This window comes from Rhamphochromis sp. 'chilingali', assembly GCF_963969265.1.
Source record: "Rhamphochromis sp. 'chilingali' genome assembly, chromosome: 22".
NCBI lineage: Eukaryota > Metazoa > Chordata > Actinopteri > Cichliformes > Cichlidae > Rhamphochromis > Rhamphochromis sp. 'chilingali'.
This window is the reverse complement of record NC_137950.1, coordinates 12,567,764-12,586,559: the sequence shown is the minus strand read 5'-3', so window position 1 is coordinate 12,586,559 and position 18,796 is coordinate 12,567,764. Positions and strand designations below refer to the sequence as shown.

General features: G+C 41.4%; 6 protein-coding genes across 8 annotated transcripts; 2 read left to right on the top strand and 4 right to left on the bottom strand.

Moving 5' to 3' along the window:
• Positions 1-275: 275 nt before the first annotated feature.
• cUnh8orf33 (chromosome Un C8orf33 homolog) lies at positions 276-2,907 on the bottom strand. Of its 3 annotated transcripts, none has more exons than XM_080873995.1 (5): positions 2,826-2,907; positions 1,981-2,417; positions 1,805-1,895; positions 1,465-1,611; positions 276-1,383 (listed from the first exon to the last, which is right to left on the bottom strand). In XM_080873995.1, the coding sequence occupies exons 1-5, from the start codon at positions 2,890-2,892 to the stop codon at positions 1,169-1,171; spliced, it is 957 nt and encodes a 318-aa protein (XP_080730121.1). In that variant the 5' UTR covers positions 2,893-2,907; the 3' UTR covers positions 276-1,168. The 3 variants fall into 3 exon arrangements, with proteins under 3 accessions (XP_080730121.1, XP_080730122.1, XP_080730123.1); XM_080873996.1 differs by lacking the exon at positions 2,826-2,907 and adding an exon at positions 2,568-2,819; XM_080873997.1 differs by lacking the exon at positions 2,826-2,907 and adding an exon at positions 2,627-2,819 and having other exon boundaries at positions 280-1,383.
• An 804-nt stretch (positions 2,908-3,711) lies between these two features.
• h3f3d (H3 histone, family 3D) lies at positions 3,712-5,611 on the top strand. Its single transcript, XM_080872522.1, has 4 exons — positions 3,712-3,868; positions 4,611-4,753; positions 4,904-5,057; positions 5,149-5,611. Exons 2-4 carry the CDS (start codon positions 4,626-4,628, stop codon positions 5,275-5,277), a joined length of 411 nt encoding a protein of 136 aa, XP_080728648.1. The 5' UTR covers positions 3,712-3,868; positions 4,611-4,625; the 3' UTR covers positions 5,278-5,611.
• Positions 5,289-7,624, bottom strand: uqcc4 (ubiquinol-cytochrome c reductase complex assembly factor 4). The gene is made up of 2 exons (XM_080872523.1): positions 7,438-7,624; positions 5,289-6,548 (listed from the first exon to the last, which is right to left on the bottom strand). Exons 1-2 carry the CDS (start codon positions 7,521-7,523, stop codon positions 6,224-6,226), a joined length of 411 nt encoding a protein of 136 aa, XP_080728649.1. The 5' UTR covers positions 7,524-7,624; the 3' UTR covers positions 5,289-6,223.
• A 415-nt stretch (positions 7,625-8,039) lies between these two features.
• On the top strand, positions 8,040-18,157 carry chlsn (cholesin). The gene is made up of 6 exons (XM_080873165.1): positions 8,040-8,160; positions 8,351-8,487; positions 8,568-8,678; positions 15,088-15,299; positions 17,352-17,433; positions 17,812-18,157. Exons 2-6 carry the CDS (start codon positions 8,365-8,367, stop codon positions 17,989-17,991), a joined length of 708 nt encoding a protein of 235 aa, XP_080729291.1. The 5' UTR covers positions 8,040-8,160; positions 8,351-8,364; the 3' UTR covers positions 17,992-18,157.
• Positions 8,687-10,178, bottom strand: LOC308390839 (G-protein coupled estrogen receptor 1-like). The gene has a single exon (XM_080873162.1). The coding sequence runs from the start codon at positions 10,175-10,177 to the stop codon at positions 9,083-9,085; it is 1,095 nt and encodes a 364-aa protein (XP_080729288.1). The 5' UTR covers position 10,178; the 3' UTR covers positions 8,687-9,082.
• LOC308390838 (uncharacterized protein) lies at positions 12,884-15,062 on the bottom strand (the record flags this gene model as incomplete). The annotated part of the gene is made up of 2 exons (XM_080873161.1): positions 14,322-15,062; positions 12,884-13,984 (listed from the first exon to the last, which is right to left on the bottom strand). The coding sequence occupies exons 1-2, from the start codon at positions 14,322-14,324 to the stop codon at positions 12,884-12,886; spliced, it is 1,104 nt and encodes a 367-aa protein (XP_080729287.1). The 5' UTR covers positions 14,325-15,062.
• Positions 18,158-18,796: the final 639 nt, after the last annotated feature.

Here is an 18,796-nt window from a genome sequence, read left to right as displayed (position 1 = left end):
TCTGTTATACACACACAGGCTGAATTTAAAAGTCTATGAACCACTTACAACACATCCAGTGTTATTGTCTGTTTTATTTGTGTGTACATTTTCATTCATCGTAATTTTTTTTGGTTTTTTTTTTAAATTGTATTGTATTTTAGAGACAGTTCAACTGTGTTTGTGAGTGTAGCTTTGTAAAAACGTCACAAAAAGGGACAATTTAAGAATCAACCTTAACTCAGTCATTAACAATGACATTTTAATATTTGTATAAAGTGAAGATTGAACATAAAGTGAGATTAGTGACTAAACTTTCACAATATCCTTGATTAAATCAGAGCTAACTCAACTAGTTTCCATTTTAATAAAAAGCGGTACATACAGTCACATGAAAAGGAAGGTTTTCAGTTTGCTGTAGCAATAATGCTATAATCTTCCCCAGGAGAGGACATTAATCCCAAGAAACAATTAATGCTCAAGTTGTTGCACCTAAAAGTGGTTCTACAAGTTACTGAATCATGAGGTGCATTTTGTTTTTCACATGAATGTATAAAGTCTTTGTGGAATATATGTTAGATATATGTTAGCCTTAGTGAAGAAAAAAAAATCTATTTATCGATTTGGATTATTAACTGTAAACTGTACAATTTTACTTAGAAATGTTTATTTCATTTTATCATTGCATTTAATGAAGCCACTACAAGCAAAAATACCAATTTTTTTATTTATTTAGCAATATAGCAATATAAAACAAAAAACCTCAAATGCTTTGAACCATTTTTTCTGAATTAACATGATTATTATCTTAGAAGTCCAACAAAAACATATTTGTCTGTTTTTCTAAATATACAAGATATTTTGGCACCTCAGGTGTAATCGACAGCAATCCAGTATTTATGGTAACATGGTTCGAGGCGCCATGCTGTCAGCCTGAATGGACTTGAATACGTTTCCCTTGAGATTTGAGCAATCACATTAATTCAGTGAATGCATCACGCTTTGTAAAAATGTATTAGTTAAAGGTTTTGTCTGTAAACACAGAGATTTTGACGTCTTCTCTCCTCATATCTTCAGCGTTCACCAGAAGGTTGTCCACAGATCTCTGACGGTGCCGTTCTGCCAGCCTACGTAGCACTTTATCTCCAGCATGCTGCATTGTGAAGGATTTGGCATCAGGACAGACAAGTCAGAGAAAATTGAAGTGAAACTCCTCCTTCGATGGGATAAGAACAAAAACCGGCGTCGCCTCTTGAGTCTGCGGCGTCAGCTCTGCACAGTGAGCTTCAGTGCGCCGCAGCTTCTCCTCAGCGAGTGATGTCTGAGTTTTGTCTTCAGCTCTCCGGTGGAAAACAGACTTCTTTGGGGACTCTGACACAAGTTTGACCTGGGCTGATGCGATTTCTGTCGGGGCACGGAGAAACCCATTAGCCGGTGGCAGTTTTTAACCATTTTAATGAATTCGCTGGTACAAAATTCACTCACCGCTCTGAATTAGTTTGAATTGCTTGGTCTTCTCCTCTTCCATCTTCTTTCTGTAATCTCCAGTTACAGCTCTCATCACCTGCCTCTTCTTGGGCAGAGGAGCTTTGGAGCTGCGCAGAGTCTTTAGGGCACGCGAGGCCTCGTCCTCTGAAGGGAGAACATATTCAATAGGTGACACCATGCTTAGAAGTTTACTTTTTTGTATGACCTTGTTTAGATCATAGATTAAACATTAAAGAATCCTGAATATCAGTTTAATCTAGGCTACATTCACACTTGGATTCACTGTATGTCCCTTCCAACCACATCATAGTACTACTGAGGTACAAATCTCACTAACTCTGCTTCGGTGTGCCCTTCTGACACTTCAGGCCCAGCTCCAGCTGCTCGATGCACCAGTCCAGCTCCCTTTTCAGCTGCTCTTCTTGACCCTAAAACACATTCAGACATAAAATCAACCAATCAAACTGCTCACCTCAAACACACTGTAATTACTTTAAAGCACTGCACACTGACCAGCTCCTCTGCAGCACCTTCACTCTCCTCAGCTGGCTTCTGCAGTGGCTCAATACTCGAGGAGTTTTTCTTCCCTGACTTCTTTTTCTTCTTCTTTGTTTTTGATTGCTCAGATTGTTCAGGTGGAGACTCAACCTCCTGCGAAAGGGGAGGCTTCTCCTCTGGGACGCACTGTCGGTCACCTTGAGAAGTATTTGGAGTGTCTGTTGTGTCCATGTCTTCTGCAGGAGGGATTTGAAAGTTGAAGGCAAAAGCAGAGCCCTGTTCAGTGAAGGAAATCTGGCTTGTTGGCTCAGTCCTGTCCGATGCAGGTGCTTTCTCTGAAGCTGCTGGAGAACTGTCAGGGAAGAAGTTAAACCTGAAGACGTTATTGCTGCGAGACCAGAGGGGCTCCTCGGCTGCAGCAGGTGTGGAGCTGTTCGATTCAGCTTTGATATCTGTTGAATGAAAACAAAGGACACAAAAACATTAGTTTATCTCACTTTTGAGAGCAACACTTTAACTGTGAGAAATGATAACACCGACATAAAACCCTCATGTGCGTTTCAGTTGCTTTTATGAGTTCACTTAAAAGATTTAAAACCCACGTTCAGTCCAGTAATAACAGGTCGAACACATGCATGTGTGTTATATCGTTATAATATACCGAAGTACAACAGCCTCTGGTCGGCCATGCTGAGTCTTCAGAGCTGTAGTTTTTAGGTCGAAACGCGATTTTCCGTTTTTTTTTAAACTCGATGCAAACATATTCAGTGAACCCCGCATACGTTTGTAAACATTTTTTAAATTTCTTTAGCTCTTCGGTCTCTTTAAAAACATGTCCAGTCCCCAAACCAGACACTTACCACCGGTGTTACTCGAGAAGAGGTCCGTGTACTTACACTTCCTCAACGCCCGCTTCGTTCCGCGCATGTTCTGTGCTCTCGCGCTTATTTGTCTATTTATTTTATTTTATTTTATTTTATTTTATTTTACATTTTCATGGAAAAATCCTTAAAATAAGACCACTGTCTATTTATGTAAGCTTTTAAAACCACTTTTACCTGAGATAACAAAAAGGCTTATTTTATATATATATAATTAAATAAGTAAATAAATAGTGTACAATCATATCACTGTGCTGATAGGGCTTTATTCGAGTGCGTCATTATTAGATTATTTCAAATACAAATAACCGAGCCTTTTTCGTTTATGATGGTGATGAGGATAACTTGGTCCGCTCGCGCTTCTCCGTTTTTTTTTCACAGCAGGCACAAAGAGTTGGAGGAAATGGTCTGTTGGACGAGTTTCTGTCAGCTCCAGAATTATGTATCACACTAAAGCTTCCCATTTATATATAAAGAGGTTTATGTATGGAGCGTGTATGTCGATTTGTGAGGTACACATGTGCTTTTTCAGCACGTCTTCTGTGTACTTCATTTGCCTTTTCACATAGTGCAGGCTATAACAAAAGTATGGCAGCATTGTTCCCGCTTGTCTTAATTAGTTAAAAGACGGGGGCGTTCAGTGACCACCATATTTCCAGAAAGGAATTCCCAGGTTCTATGATTACACAGACAAAATTATATGTATAACTGTGTGGAGTAAGAGAGAAAAGCTGTGGGTGAATAATTAAAATCAACCTAACGACATGCTTCTTTTTAAAATAAGGTACATCTGACGATCCGCTCTAACTTCACACGCAGAGGCAGACAGCCTCCTTTTTCCTGAAATAATCATATTCCGTTAGGGATTTCCGTTTGGACCAATTGGATACGTTCAGGGGAGGGCTTTGAGCGCTGCTCCGCTTAATCTATAAATACCACCTCCTCAGCCCTCGGGGCAACATAGAGAAGTGACTAACAAGGAGGAGGTATTGAATTTCCCTGAACAACGAAAGTAATCCGAGGTATGGCTGTTATGTTTGTTTATTGGTTTTATTTAAAATCATCAGTATGTGAATTACATATATTATCTATTTGAATTTTGGTGTTGATGAGAAGCTTTGAAAAGCGGTGGGACTATCGTTAATCGAAAAACTGACAACAAAACGGCGCGCTTTGTAGCTAAGAGCTAGCTGATGGCTTAAATTTAGCCGATTTGACTGCTCTTAAGGTATGACTACATAATTAGAAACTAATCTTAATGTTCACTTATACGACTGAGTGCCAAGTTGTTTTTGGTGACATTAAATGGTTAATTGTATTGTAAATGTTCGCGGTAACTAGCTGGCGCCATTTTGCAACCGTCCATGCTAGCTTTAAAAATGCTCGACAGGCAAGCAAAGAAACGTGTGTGTCTCCTTTAGCTTAATGGTGGCGGTGCTTAGAGGTTTGTGTACGATATTTGAATAAAACCATGAAAGTGGTAACTGTAACTTGTCGTCACTGATAATGGTAACACCACCGATGAATGAGGCGTTGGCACCCTTTATGGTAGTTTATTTTCACTGTAAACAGAAGTAAAAGGTAGGACGGTTGTTTCGCCACCTTTTTTTTTTTTTTTTTTTAAACGACGTGAGTCATGTGTCATAGGTAGAGCCGCATAAAGGGAACAGACTCTCGTTCGGTGATTTATAACGTAAATAACGGGTTTTTGTTAAGTTTTTTTAATTCACTTTGTTTAAATATCCACGTTTATTTGTTTTTCAGACTTGCAGGTGAGAAATGGCTCGTACAAAGCAGACCGCTCGTAAATCCACAGGAGGAAAGGCTCCTAGGAAGCAGCTGGCCACTAAAGCAGCCAGGAAAAGCGCGCCATCTACTGGTGGAGTGAAGAAACCCCACAGATACAGGTACAACAATCATACCTCTGTATTGCTGTTATAGGCATAAGTGGTTACACTGGCTGTGGAAACTAACTTTACTTTTGTTTTCTAAAACTGTGTAGTTGCTACAATGTTTTTGTTTCTGGGCACTAATTCAGAATATGGCTTGTTTCATAGGCCCGGTACTGTTGCTCTGCGTGAGATCCGTCGGTACCAGAAGTCCACTGAGCTGCTCATCAGGAAGCTGCCTTTCCAGCGTCTGGTCAGGGAAATCGCTCAAGACTTCAAGACGGATCTTCGTTTCCAGAGTGCAGCCATTGGTGCTCTCCAGGTCAGAAAATGCATCTGTTTTAAAATATGAACAACAAGTTCAAGTTCTAATTTGTTCTAGTATTTAATGTTTTCTTTTCTCTTTCTTATAGGAAGCCAGCGAGGCCTACTTGGTCGGCCTGTTTGAGGACACCAACCTGTGTGCCATTCACGCAAAGAGGGTCACCATCATGCCCAAGGACATTCAGCTGGCCAGGCGAATTAGAGGGGAGAGAGCATAAATGCTTTTGGATTTTTATCTTTTTATTGGGTTGGGGGTGGGTGGAGGACTGACTGGGGTTTGTTTTGTAAATCTTGAACTATTTACCAGCATGTGTGCCACCTTAAGTGATTTGTAGTTTGAGGCATGTTTTTTGTATTTCCATTTCACACACTCTTCCTTCAGCTGTCCTGTTTGCTGTAGAGTAGTGCTTGATATCTGTAACTCCTAAAGCAGAATATCTCACTTCCTTCCTCAGGTCTGCAAATGTATTTTAGGGTCTGTATCTTTTTAATCCTGTGTGTGCATGTCATAGGATTTCTCATTGTGCTGTAAATAAACTTTCTGCTACCTCACCCTGACTCAAGTTTACTGCAGACAACCTTGGGTACAAGTACAAATTTAAGAGACCCATTGGCTCAATGCCAGGGCTTCTTTGCACTATAACTTCGATCTAACAAGTTGGATGTTCATCAAGTGATCATGTGCACTCTGAAACAGTGATTCAGAACAGACTGGCAAATGCCTGTTGTTCAAGTTTATTGACATTGTAAGCCATGACTGGCTAAAAGGAGTATTTCCCAATTAATGTTAGCTCTTAAACTTAAGACGTACAGCATCATGTAATAACCTGCATCACAAGTAAATAAAGCCAAATGTGAACAGTATTTTGAAACTGGATACAGTCTGCAAATGTGAAATAGAAAAGCCTGCAACAGCTGTAGAGTAAACCAGACCCTGATGAAAACAGTTAAACTAGACTCCAGGATGAATGAGTTTAACTGAGGCCTCTTAGTCCAGGTTTGAACTAATAACCTGTAGTTATTGGAATATTTATGACATTCATGTATCAATGGGCAGCCTTATTTCCACACAAAGCATTGACTTTGTGTTCCAGGTCCACACAGTACAATTCACAATAAATACAACCTGATACAACATATGTCCACATATTCCAATAAGCGCCTTTATTTTTTAGTTGTATCCTCTTCATTTGAAAGCACGCTGGGTACATGCTCATGCAGCTGCTTCTCCAAAGCTGCGTCAATGTCTGTCTCATCCCTGAAAGCGCACCACAACAGGAAGGCGGTGGCAAGCAGGCTGATGGGCACAACTTTCCACATAGGACGCTCGTACTGGCTCCCCATTGAGCGGTCGACTCTCCAGGTCCTGTGGCTGGCTTTGCTGGTTGAGAACTTAATGGGCTCGCTCTTCACCTCCTCATCATCAGCAGATTGTTTGGACTTGCACGACAGCTCAGAGCTCAGAGCTAGAGACCGCACACTGTGGAGTCTTCCAGCAAGAAAAACAGAGAAGATAAGAAATTAGTTTAGGTTGAAAGACTTAGTGGTTTGAAAGTACACTTGGTGCACTTAAACGCTACTTCACCTTAGATAGTATACTACAATATTTACTTGGATATTAATACTTGTGGACTTCTGCTTAAGATTAGAAGTGAAATATATTTATGAAACTGAAAACACTTTTTTAAAACTGCTGTTTTGTTTTTAAGAAGCTGAAACATCCACAGCTGGAGATTATAGTCCTTAATGGGCACTAAAAATATTAATCCGATCATCATTTTCATTTATACACTGGATTTATGATACATTTCCAGAGGTCAAATATCCATAGACGCACATAATATGCAATAGATGTTTTATAGAAACTGATGTTCAAGATCAACCATACAGATGATCATAGGTTCAGGAGGTAGATAGCTCCTTACATAATAAATAAATAAAGCAGTAGAAAAAAACATTTCTGAATTATTCCAATGCAAAAAATGAGTTTATGTATAACATTTTACCTTTGAATTAGCCTTTAAAAAACTTGAGGAGTGTGTCCATCTGTAAATTGTTGCTCAAAACACAGTGATGATGCCACCTAGAGACAATTCCTGAAGCTGCTCTATTGAAAATGATAAATCTAACCTCTGACACAACGGCAACACACGGACGGTGACTGTACTTTAGTTAGTCATACGTCCTCATGAAAGGAAAACTCCTGCTATCCATCCAAAGCCTAGTAACTAGATTAACGTCAAAGGACCAAGGTGTGTCTTCTAGGAAAAATTAAGAAAAGCTGACCAACAATTAAAGATACTACACTGTCATTGAACCACCATTACACATTGAATACATGCTTTCCATGAGCCGGGGAAACACATACTGACACTCACCTCACGGTCGCTGCACCGCTATGAATAAATGTTCCTCGACTCAAAGCCACTCGTGTCAGACGGGCAAAGACTGCTGCTATAGACATGATGGACAACCGGTCATCTTACTCAACACTACGAAACTGAAGGTTTGCCCAGCAAAACCTTTTCAGTCAGGTCATGTAACACACCATTGTGCAACCTTCAATTCTCTCCGGCCAGAAACAGCGAGAGACGCTGGTTATGACCGGCTGTCTCTAACCCATAGAATAATTTATTATTCTATTATTATTATTAGCAGTAGTATGACTATATCTAAAGATAATGGCACATTTAGGCTTGAAAGTATAATTACTTCGATTTTACACCGTACCACCAGTCTGCATTTTATTTTATTTTTGAGCATTTTAAGTACTTTTGAGCTACAGCGTATTGTCTTATTTATAATATTCTTTCTTTTTTATTAGTGAATTGTTTTTTGTTTGTTTTATTATGGTTTGTGTTTATGTATTTATTTATTATTTATTGATTTTAAATAGTCTCCAGGTTCCCACTTCATTTAATATTTTGAGATTTCTTTCAGTAGTTTGTTCTTCGAGTTTTTAAACATGTTACACCCACCGACCAATCACAAAACACGGGTAGCCAATCGTCCAATCAGGCTTCACTTGAGCGGCACCGCTTCCTGGTTGACTTTCCACGCGCCTGTGTGCTTTCCAGAGTTTGGCACGCAACGCAGCTCAGGTTGGTTTAAGGTTTTTAGTAAAAACAACGTGGTCAAAGTAGTGTTTAGCCCATATACCTGCTGCTTGTTGTTATGTCATAAAGTGGATAATGTGTTTCTTTTGACCTTAAACCTTGTCTGTCCGTGTACTTCATTCAGTAAACGTGTGTGCTGGTCTTCAGTAATATACACGCTTGTGTTGGTTTGCAGGAGTAATTTATCTCATGGCCAAGGACAAATCGTTGAAATCAAAACCTCTTAAGAGGAAGGATCTGGGTCCATCTGATGACCGTACAGAAATAATGGACACTGAAGTAAATACGAAGAGGAAAAAGATGGATGCAGATGTGAGTAGCACAGAGAATGGTATTTTACAGCACTACCTGAAATCAGTCACAGTATCATTAACACTTTGTTTTTAAAGCAGGAGGCTCCTGCTCACATGTCTCAGCTAACAAACACAGCAGATGATAAAAAACGGAAAAAGAACAAGAAGAGCAAAAAGGAACAAGTGAACCAAACCGTAGAGCAAGCAGAGGTGAGAATGTTCACTGCTGAAAATGTGACTTAAAGACTTTATTTGGCTCTTTGTAGGTAGTCAGCTAGTTTACAGTATTTTACCGTGAAAAAATCTTTTTTGTGACATAATCATGGTAAAGCATAGAGCAGCGTGGCAAACATGTAATAACACAGATAATGAACTGACAGGTAATAAATTTAAATTTTTGGCACTGAGACATGCTGTCATTCAGTTCAGAGAGACTTTTATGCTTGCATGATTCATTTAAATAACACTGATGTGTCTCAATTTTACATTAAAAACAGTCAGATCTGTACAAAAATTAGGATCCATGTTTTGATATTTAGCACTGAATGGCGCTTTTACCCCACAGCACAGATGATTTTCATGTGTTTTGGTGAAACCATGTATATACAGTTTATTCAAGGAGGGTACTCAGTTGGCAGGAGGATGTCACAGTTTGGATGTGATGAGTTGCTCATACTGTCGTCCTTTGCTGCTGGTTCGTTGATGGGTTTTCTCGAGGGGGTCCTGTTCAGCTTGGACCATCGGCTTTTATCCTGGAAAAAAAGCCTCAACTTTTCCCTAAAGGCCTCCCCGAGGAAGCCGTAGATGAGAGGATTCAGGCAGCTGTTGGAGAAAGCCGCCAGCCTGACGGCGTGACCTGTCAAGGGGTAATCCTGCCACAGCGTGCCCCCGTTCGTGTCGCCCCTCACGAGGTGCACACTTATAAACACGTTCTCTGGCAGCCAGCAGAGGAAGAAGACGACCACAGCGGCTGAGATGAGTCGCAGGGCTTTCTGCCTGCGAGGCCTCTGCAGGGGGCTGTTTAGTTCCCAGAGGCTGCATTTGAGCACCCGTGCTATTCTCCAGTAGCACACCCCCAGGATGCAGAAGGGCAGCAAGAATCCCAGCATCACCTCCAGCCACTGAATCTGAGTCACGTTGGCGAAGCAGAAATGAAGCTCTCCGGCGTGTTGCACTTGAGCTACAGCGAAAGGCAGCAAGGTGAGCAGGGACGAAGACGTCCAGATGAGGCAGCAGGTGAGCCGTGCGTGTGGTATGCTGCGACCCATGGAGTTGGTCAGCGCGACGAAGCGGTCGAGGCTCATCCAGGTCAGAAAGAAGACGCTGCTGTACATGTTGGCCTGTTGGAAGAGGTTCATGAAAGTGCAGAGGCCGGCCTTGTCGTAGTAGCCCTTCTTAAGATTGAACACCTCAATCAGAGAGTCAGCTACCAGAAAGAGGTCAGCCATGGCCAAATTCACGAAGTAGCAATCTGGAGGTGTCATGCGGCCCCTGTGGTTAAGGTTTACCACTATAATAAGGATATTCCCAACAAGACCGACAGGAAACAGGAATATGGTGTAGAGGCTGGAGAGGATGAGGCTGATAAAATAATAATTATCCGAAGCTGCCTCCGGACAATCGGAGGCGACTGCCTGTGTGTCATTTGGATGTGCACTGAAGTTATTGTCAGCAATGACTTTGTAGTCCACATTTATGGTCATGTTCATGTTCCCCTTTTGTCTTTAGCTGTTGTTAGCAGCATCCAAACACTAAGTTGCCATAGTTCCTAGATTTTTGAAGACTAAGTAGTTGCTGAGGAGCCTGCGGTACCATCAGTTCCCTCTTTGTGTGAGCGGTAGCTTTTGGATAGAGTGAGGTGCTGATGCCACTGTTTCCCCTAGACAGAAAGAAGAAGCGAAATGAAGTCAACAGCCTGTTTCACTTTCTTAAAACATCAATTAATTTCAATTCACATCAATACAGTTGCATTTATATAGCAAAAAATCAAAGAACAGTCAGCTCAAAGGGCTTTATATTGTAAGGTACAGACTCTACAATGTTAGAGAGCAAACCCCAACAATCAGACGACCCGTGTGAGCAAGCCCTTGGGAACAGGGAGAAGGAAAAACTTCCTTTTAACAGGAAGCAGCCTTAAGACTAAAGGAGGGGCAGCCATCTGCCACAACCGGTTGGGGACTGGGCGCCGAAAAGTAGACGTCCAGGAGGTAATAATTCTGTACACAACATCAATAAATACATTAATTCCCCGTTTTTTTCCAATGCAGTTTTTTCTCTCCACTGTTGCCAAGGGCTTGCTCAAAAGAAAGTTACGTGCACTGAGAGCATTGCTGTATTGAACTGAACCAAATAAAACTGAGTGAAATGTGACTGGCTGTCACTGGCTTGCTTCTAAGAGGTGACACAGATTGTTTTGCTCGCTGTGGCGGGCAGGTCGTGCTGTCTAGATAGCAGCCGTCTGAATCATCATTTTAATGTGACAAATTACAAAACTATGTGATAGTTCACTGTGTTTTACTTCAGCTCTAGTTATTGCCCAAACATTGGGAGCATCACAGAATTTTCTCGCCTTTAACAAATGACAAAGAATGATTAATTAAACCATTAATCACTGATTCGTTTTTAATGGAAACAGAAGCAGAGGTACTGCAGTGACACATTATGTTGCCTCATGTAAGATGAGCAAAGCTAACTTGTCATGTTAGCAGAGCTGAAACGAGCACTCATACTGTCTAGTTGACCGTACCCTTGAAGAGATATCCCATAAAAATTCATTATTGATGCGACTTTTAAGTGGATGTGTATCTGTTTGAAGTGCAGCCGCTTTGAATATATTCATACAGTCAAAAAGAATACTTTCCGAGATCCTTCATCTAACTTATCAGATCTTAAAGATGCTTACGAGCGTTTAGAAATTTAAACTCCCAACCAGAAGCACCTCCAGGCTGTAGGATTCGTTGTATGTTAGTTCAAAGCGTTTAATATCAAACAGGTAAGCCATAACATGCTGAGGAGATACTTGGAAACTATAAGGAAAGCTAAACTGGTGATAAACAAATTAAGGCGTCATATAAAAGAGCTTGGACTCACCTGTGATTTCTCGGTCTGCGTGTATTGTCCTCCTTCTCCGTTAACGCTGGCAGTAAAAAGTGGTTTCAGTATGAATGCGGAGAAATGTTTACAGCCACCCACCACTTGCAACAAGAAACACAAACACACAATGCAGGCGCTTCTTCATATCGCAGCTGTTGAGCCAAATGTGTAAAAGTGTTTTTAAAATTAAACCTTTACTACTTTTTATTGGCAGTACTGTCACTTGGCAGTTTGATCATCCCCTATTTTTATCAGTGTGTGGGTATAATTTTATTGCTTATGATTATATCAATTTGAGACATGAGGTCGTCTTGTCAACACTGGCACGAAAGCACGCAAACACGGTCATGATTGTGTAATGTTAAAATATGTAAACATGGGAGTCGATCTGTCTCTGGACAGCACATTTACACTAAACAAGGTGGACATGCAGACATGCATAATTTCACTTAGTGTCTCCTTGTTTCACATTACTTGAAAACCCCAGAAAGACGGTTTGTGCAGGAACACAAACTGTGCGCTTTGTTCTGGTTTGTAGGGTGGTGTCTGAATCTTTTATCACTTTATATGTGATGATTTTAAAACTGTAAGTAGCATTCATAAGAGCCCCGATTTCAGCAATCACTATTGTGACAGTTAAGTTAAGACCAGCTTCTTAATGAACTCTGCTCCTGCATTCACTTTCCTGGTTCCTGGGTTTGTGTCGCTCCGTGTTGCCACCGATGCAAAACGTTATCCACGCGGATCGCTTATTCCTAGAACTGGTGCCCATGAATTTCTTGAAAAGTGTTCATCTGATTCAGTAACTTTTTTTTTCTTTTTTTTTATTCAAGCATAATTACATGAGGGCTCGTTGACACTGTTGGCATAAATATAGACTCTGACTTTGGTTTTCCTAGACTTAATTTTTCCTATGTGGCTTTCAGGGAGCTGCAGAGGTTTTTCCAAGCATTTGTCTTAATGGACTTTTGTGTAAATCAGGCTTATGCAAACAGAGTTTCCAAGAAAAGACATTTTCCCGGGAACAGGTTAAAAATTCATACAGAATCTCATGTAATAATAGCTCCTTTTTAATTCCCTGATTAAAGGAATAAATCATTTGAATTGACATAACATGGCAAGATGATGCACAGTACCAAGATATAAAGCATTTTTTTTCTCCTCTTTTTGTACATTTTGTAAATGAAATGTTAAAAAAAATACATTTGATGAGAGTTCTGCAAGCTTTCAGTGACTGGATAGATAGTGAGGTGGTCCATAACAGGTAAGACATTAAATATGATGCATGGGAAGAGCTCTGTCCTAGCAAACAGACACATTTCTTAAGACTCGATGTCCTCCAGAGTGTCTGTGATCTCAATGTGCGGAGCTATGATGTTCCTGTTGGGCTGTGGCCCTGGACGTCGGCAGCAGTCCCGCAGCCGCCTGATCACTCCATAGAGGCTTTCCCGACATGGCCTGTGCATGAACAGGACGAGCAGCAGGCTCACGCTGCTCCCTGAGAACAGCACAAACTCAGACACACTCAAAAATGCTTGCTGGTGGAACGTCAGCTGTCTTTCACTATTAATCAGAGCCCCTCTAAGCAGCGCCACGCTGTAGAAGAGCTGGCAGATGAGCGTAAAACCGGTGACCGCCAGGAACACAGGGCCTTCCTCAGAGCCGGAGAGGAAACGTCCATTCGACTCCCTCTGGCGGATACAGCCACCTATCAGAAGTCCCAGTTGGAGGATGTAGGGAATCAGGAAGACCAAACACAGCCTAGCAACTGCGTATGAAACACCATCTGTGGTGGGATCCATCAAACAGTTGCCCTCTTTCTGCAAATCTCCTCTGGGTCCACGAATGCCAGCCAGCACCAGAGAAATGAGTACAGAAGTGATGCCCACTAGTGCTGCACAGACACGAGACTTTCTCAGCAGGTGATTGGATGGAGGATCAAAGGTGACGACGGATGCCATGAGCACTAAGACCAGCAGGCCACACAGAGAGGCTATGTTGATGGTAAAGGAGAGTGCGGCACAGCCTAAAGCTGTGGTGTTTAGGTAGGCAGGTCTGTGGGCCACCGTGTGCAAAGAGAGGAGCAGGAGCAGCAGCTGGAAGCCACAAAACACCCAGAGGAGGCAGCCGAGCCAAGCCAGCCTCTTGTGGGCGCGATAAGTCTGAATGAAACTGTAAAGCAGGAAGCAGCCTGCTAAGAGACCGAAGGTAGCAAGCAAACTGTAGACGTAGTTTGCATTGCTGATTAAGTCATTGGCTGCAATCTTGACTAAAACAGAGTTGTCCGTGGTCTTGACGCTGCTCTCTGTGATGTTGACGCTGCTCTCTGTGATGTTGACGCTGCTCTGTGTGATGGCAGAAGAGATGGAAAATTGAGATGTGGGGCTCGTCGGCGTGGTAGGCGAGCCTGTGCTGTAATCAGACTGAAAATCAAAGCAAAAAACAGCCACTGATGAGAATCAGAAGATTTCCTCAAAAACAGAAGTCCAGTGATTTGAAAACACTTGAATATACGTGCATGAATCACTATGAAGACTTTCCACAGGAACACAGAAATTACAACACACAGTTCCTTCCTAAATGAACTCAAAGTTGAGCTAAAATCTTAACTGTATGCAAAGAACTTTAAAAATACACCGTGTATGAAGACGTATCAAGTAAAAAGTTGTAGTTTTGTTTTCTGTGAGGATTTTCTCTGAGTCTTTGTTTGCTTCCCTTTGAGGACCTGCCCGTTCAGTAGAAACACATGTTTCCACTTACCATTTTTGCTTCCGTCACCCGCTCGTCTGTTTTGTATCCACCGGCCCGACGCTGCTACCGCCTGAGTCAAAGCTCCGAAAACGATGCTGTTCGCATGGACACAAGTGCTCATCATACAAAAGGCTTTTCTATTTCTGTGGGCAATGCCCAGGCAGCATACTTTCAGAATGACTTTTTGGCCATGTGACCAAAATCTCTTCTTCCCCTCCCTTTTTTTTTCTTCTTTTCATCACCACCAGAGGTCGGCTAAATCGGAGAGCATAGTGTGTCCCTTGTTCAACTTCCTCTGGCATAAAAGTCTTTAAGTTGTGCTGTGTTTACATCCTATAACAAGGAAATGTTTTTCAAATTATTATTATTTAAAAACTTCTTCAGCAGTTCTGTGAAGCTGAATTGTTTCATTGTCTTTTTTTTTTTTTTGTTGGCTATTTATAAACCATCCAAGTGCATGTACAGTGGTGTGTGCTCTGCGAACGCACTGCTGAAACTGTCTGGGTACTGCACAAAAAAAGCGTGCTATGGTGAACTCGTAATACTGTATGCACAGGAAACGTTGCCCAGAGCTGCAGAGCAAGAGGAAGTGATCTAAACCTGAAAACTGCTTTTGACTTTTGACTCATCTGTCTGCAAAAACACAGTAAAATGTCACATTTAGTTTGCATTTAGCGGAGTTAAAATTGGCATGTGCATAAGGAGCAGTTTGCGATCAAATGATTTCATTTTCGCTGCGACTTGTTTGTGTGTTTGCTTTGCTTTGTTGCGACAGGTTCTTGATCCACCCAGCTGTCCTGAGGGGACAGCTGAGGCAGAGGGGCTCGAGGACTTGAGTCCCGATGAGAAGAGGGTCCTGGAGAGGAAGCTGAAGAAGATTCGGAAAAAGGAGGAGAAGAAAAGGCTCAAAGCGGAGGGAGTGACTTTGGAGCAAACAAAACCATCTGGACCCAGTGCACAACAGCAGGCCTTAGACTACCTCACGTGGTAAGAATAGGGTCCAGAGGATTACCAGGATGCAATCAAAATGCATTATGGGATGTGTAGCAGCTGATTTATGAATTAAAACCCAGGATATCGTATAATTATTCTTTTTTTTATGTTGTAAAAGCTCACCACTAGATTACTGGATCCTCTTTTTTACTCAAAATATTTTTATTGAACAATTATGAATACTGTTAACAAAAAAGAGGGGCGATTGATACCAACAAAACCTTTCCTTGCAAACCACACAGAAGTTAGCTGCAACACAACTGAGCTTCACATTCCCATTAACACAGTAAAACATACAGAATGGTAGGTCGTCTGACCTCTATGGAATAAGCAAATGTGATAGTCAGCAGGAAGATCCTTAAATTGAAGGTTAGAGAAGTTTTTATTCTGGCTGGAGCACTGGACCTTTTCAAGACTGAGACACGTCATGAGATGAGCAAGCCGCTGAACATGGGTGGGCGGGGCAGCAGCCTTCCACCTCGTCAAAATGGCACGTCTAGCCAGGAGGGAACCAAAAGACAGCACCCGATGTTTTGCCCCGGTGATATACTTATCATCCTTACCCACTGTACCAAAGAGAGCAAGTAGGGGGTTGAGAGCCAGTTTCAGGCCGGCAGCCTTGTTCACGGTGCAGAAAACTCATCTGGATTTAGATAAGTGGGCCCTATGAACTACTTTGAATTGTAATAGGGAGGGGCGTGCACAGAGTGATGTGGAATTTACCAGAGGACTGAATCCCAAACGTCATCTGACATAGATATACCTAACTCCTTCTCCCATGTGTGTTTGAGGCGTTCAAAGGGAGCTGAAGTTACACTGCACAGTTTGTTATAGATGTGAGAGATTATACCTTTGCCTGAGAGTTGCAAACTAAGGAGCTCGTCCAGTAAGTTAGCAGCTGGAGCTTCTGGAAAATTTGAGAGGTGGGATTGCAAAAAATGCCTGAGTTGTAAATATCTAAAAAAAAAAGTGAGTTTTGGGAAGAGTGTATTTTGCTGACAGCTATTGTGTATAAAGAGACCTTTAAAGTAAATAATACCTGCTCGAAACCAGACCTGAAACAAATTGTCCAAAGTGGGAGGGAGGAATAGGTGATTTGATAAGATGGGGCTTTGAAGTGAGACATTTTTAAGATTTAAATGTCACCTGAACTGAGCCCACACCCTGAGGGAGTGGTAGGGCCCGCTTGGCTGGCCATGATTTTAACTAGTAGGTCAGGGAGCAAATATTGGCAGTCCAATAGTGAAAGCGAAAGTTGGGGAGTGCCAGACCCCCTTCAAGGTTAGGCTTCTGTAAATGCACCTTAGCTACTTGAGGTCGTTTACCCTTCCAAAGGTTGGAGGAAATTATAGAATTGAGGTCTGTAAAGAAGGACTTAGGGATAAAGACTGGTAAAGATTGAAATAAATATAAAAACTTAGGAGGAATATTCATTTTATAATCGAATTAATTCGACCGACTAGAGTTTTGTTCAGGGGTGACCACTGTTGAAGGCTTTGTTTGACATTCTTCAATAGCGTAAAAAAGTTGGCTTTGAGAAGTTGTTTATACTTTCTTGTAATTGTAATACCCAAACAGGTAAACTGCTCTTTGACCACTTTAAAAGGGAAACCAGACAAATCTATTTGAAACACTTCTTCATTGAACAGACAAAGTTCACTATTGGACATATTTAATTTATAACCAGAGACATGACAATAGCTAGATTGAATATCAACGGGCTAAGGGTGCAACCCTGTCGTGTGCCTCGTTTAAGTTGGAATGGTTTCGATTTCTGGCTATTAGTACAAACTGAAGCAACAGGAGTCAAATATATGTACTTGATCCATGAGATGAAATTTGAACCGAACCCAAATCTTTCCAGCACAGCAGATAAATAGTTCGATCACTGGATTCTCTTAACATAACATACACGGGAAGACTTTCTCAGAAATGATTCATAATTCTAGCATTTGATAAGTTGTTGTTGTAGTGAATCATGGGGGTGGAAGTATGTACTTTCTGCAATAGTTACACTGCAGCCCACAGTGGTTTTTGCCTTTGCAGCTGGGCTGAAAACCGTTCACGGTGGAAGTTCCAGAAGACGAGGCAGACGTGGTTACTGCAGCACGTCTTTGATTCTGAAAAGGTAAAATTACCCAACATTCCTCCTGAACGATGGGGGTGACAGGGGGTTTTCTCAGCTTTGTTTTAGACTGGTCAACCGCTACGCTCTTTCTTCCTTTCTGTTATTAAATAACACTCTCTATTCTCAATCCAAAACTATTTGTCATTTTTAAGCAGAAGAGAATAAGTAAAAATGGTAAAGCTATAAGAAGTTGAAATGTTTACAAACATTTTCATGTAATTCATGTTATCCTCATTTTTGAATCTGTCTGAAGAGAACACTGACAGGAGATGCTCCGCATTAGCGTCACTAGTATCGTAATGATTTGTCACCCTGTAGCCAAGAGTCTCTATAATATGTATACAGAGAATCAACAAGATTAAAGTAGGTTCTTCTCAGATTCCAGACGACACGTTTTCGGTGCTGCTTCAGTACCTGGAGGGGCTTCGTGGAAGTGGGAAGGACACAACCGTGCAGAAGGCCTTATCCCTGGTGGAGGAATCTGGAAAAGCACCAGAAGACACAGTCATCCAGCAGAGGGCACACAGAGCCAGAGAAGTTATCCAGCTATTATCCTGAGCCACAAATATTACAGAGAGACTCGCAAAAAGACTAAACTCTGTTCACAGGACTGAAGGATCGGCCTGATCTAAGGCTTGGGCTAAAGAGGTTTTAAATAAACGGTCCCTGTTTGTGTTGCCAGTATTATTCACCTGTTTTAATAATTAAAAGTGTTACTTTATCACCTCTGTTTCTTTACATTACTTGTGTGTTATGTTGGTTGGTAGTTATCAGTCAGGAAAGCCATGTCATACAATATGAAGGCAGATTAATGTTTTATTCAAATGTACAGAAGCTGTTTGTAAATCTTTTTTTCAACTCCAGCAAGTAACTCAGAGGTTACTGTTCAACTTTGCCAGTATGGGCAGATCACTTCGGAGAGATGTGAATCCCTCAAAGTCAAACAGATAGCTGGAAGACCTTTTGAGTAACATCTCAGGAATGTTTGTAGCTAAGACATGTTTGTGCACGTCAAGGCCCATAATCAGTGAAGCCACTGAACTGAATAACTTTTCTTTTGCACTCTCCTTGTAATCACAGTAGCAAACACATACCAGACCGCTGGGTTATGTTCTCTACATACATTTTATATTTGCTTATCATCTGGTTTTTGTGACTAACTCAGTAAGTGTGCGGGTGATTAATTTTATCCGCATCTTTCACAGACTATTAATATAGCTGTGTTGTGCGTATCTCAATCGGGCAAAAGTGAAGTCGGAAATGACCGGCTGTTACTTCTTTGAGTGCAGTATGACAGGAACATGTGTTTGAGTCTTAATATAGGACACAAACACAGAGGAAGGAAACAAAGTCAATATCTAGC

Coding starts and splice junctions, on each gene's coding strand:
- cUnh8orf33 (XM_080873995.1), bottom strand. CDS start 2,892: ATGCGCGGAACGAAGCGGGCGTTGAGGAAGTGTAAGTACACGGACCTC. Junction 2,418..2,825: donor CTTCTCGAGTAACACCGGTG/GTAAGTGTCTGG, acceptor TTCATTCAACAG/ATATCAAAGCTGAATCGAAC. Junction 1,384..1,464: donor ATTCAAACTAATTCAGAGCG/GTGAGTGAATTT, acceptor GTGCCCCGACAG/AAATCGCATCAGCCCAGGTC.
- chlsn (XM_080873165.1), top strand. CDS start 8,365: ATGGCCAAGGACAAATCGTTGAAATCAAAACCTCTTAAGAGGAAGGAT. Junction 8,488..8,567: donor GGAAAAAGATGGATGCAGAT/GTGAGTAGCACA, acceptor TTTTTAAAGCAG/GAGGCTCCTGCTCACATGTC. Junction 17,434..17,811: donor ACGTCTTTGATTCTGAAAAG/GTAAAATTACCC, acceptor GGTTCTTCTCAG/ATTCCAGACGACACGTTTTC.
- h3f3d (XM_080872522.1), top strand. CDS start 4,626: ATGGCTCGTACAAAGCAGACCGCTCGTAAATCCACAGGAGGAAAGGCT. Junction 4,754..4,903: donor AAGAAACCCCACAGATACAG/GTACAACAATCA, acceptor CTTGTTTCATAG/GCCCGGTACTGTTGCTCTGC. Junction 5,058..5,148: donor CAGCCATTGGTGCTCTCCAG/GTCAGAAAATGC, acceptor TCTTTCTTATAG/GAAGCCAGCGAGGCCTACTT.
- uqcc4 (XM_080872523.1), bottom strand. CDS start 7,523: ATGTCTATAGCAGCAGTCTTTGCCCGTCTGACACGAGTGGCTTTGAGT. Junction 6,549..7,437: donor AGCGGTGCAGCGACCGTGAG/GTGAGTGTCAGT, acceptor TCTTGCTGGAAG/ACTCCACAGTGTGCGGTCTC.
- LOC308390839 (XM_080873162.1), bottom strand. CDS start 10,177: ATGAACATGACCATAAATGTGGACTACAAAGTCATTGCTGACAATAAC.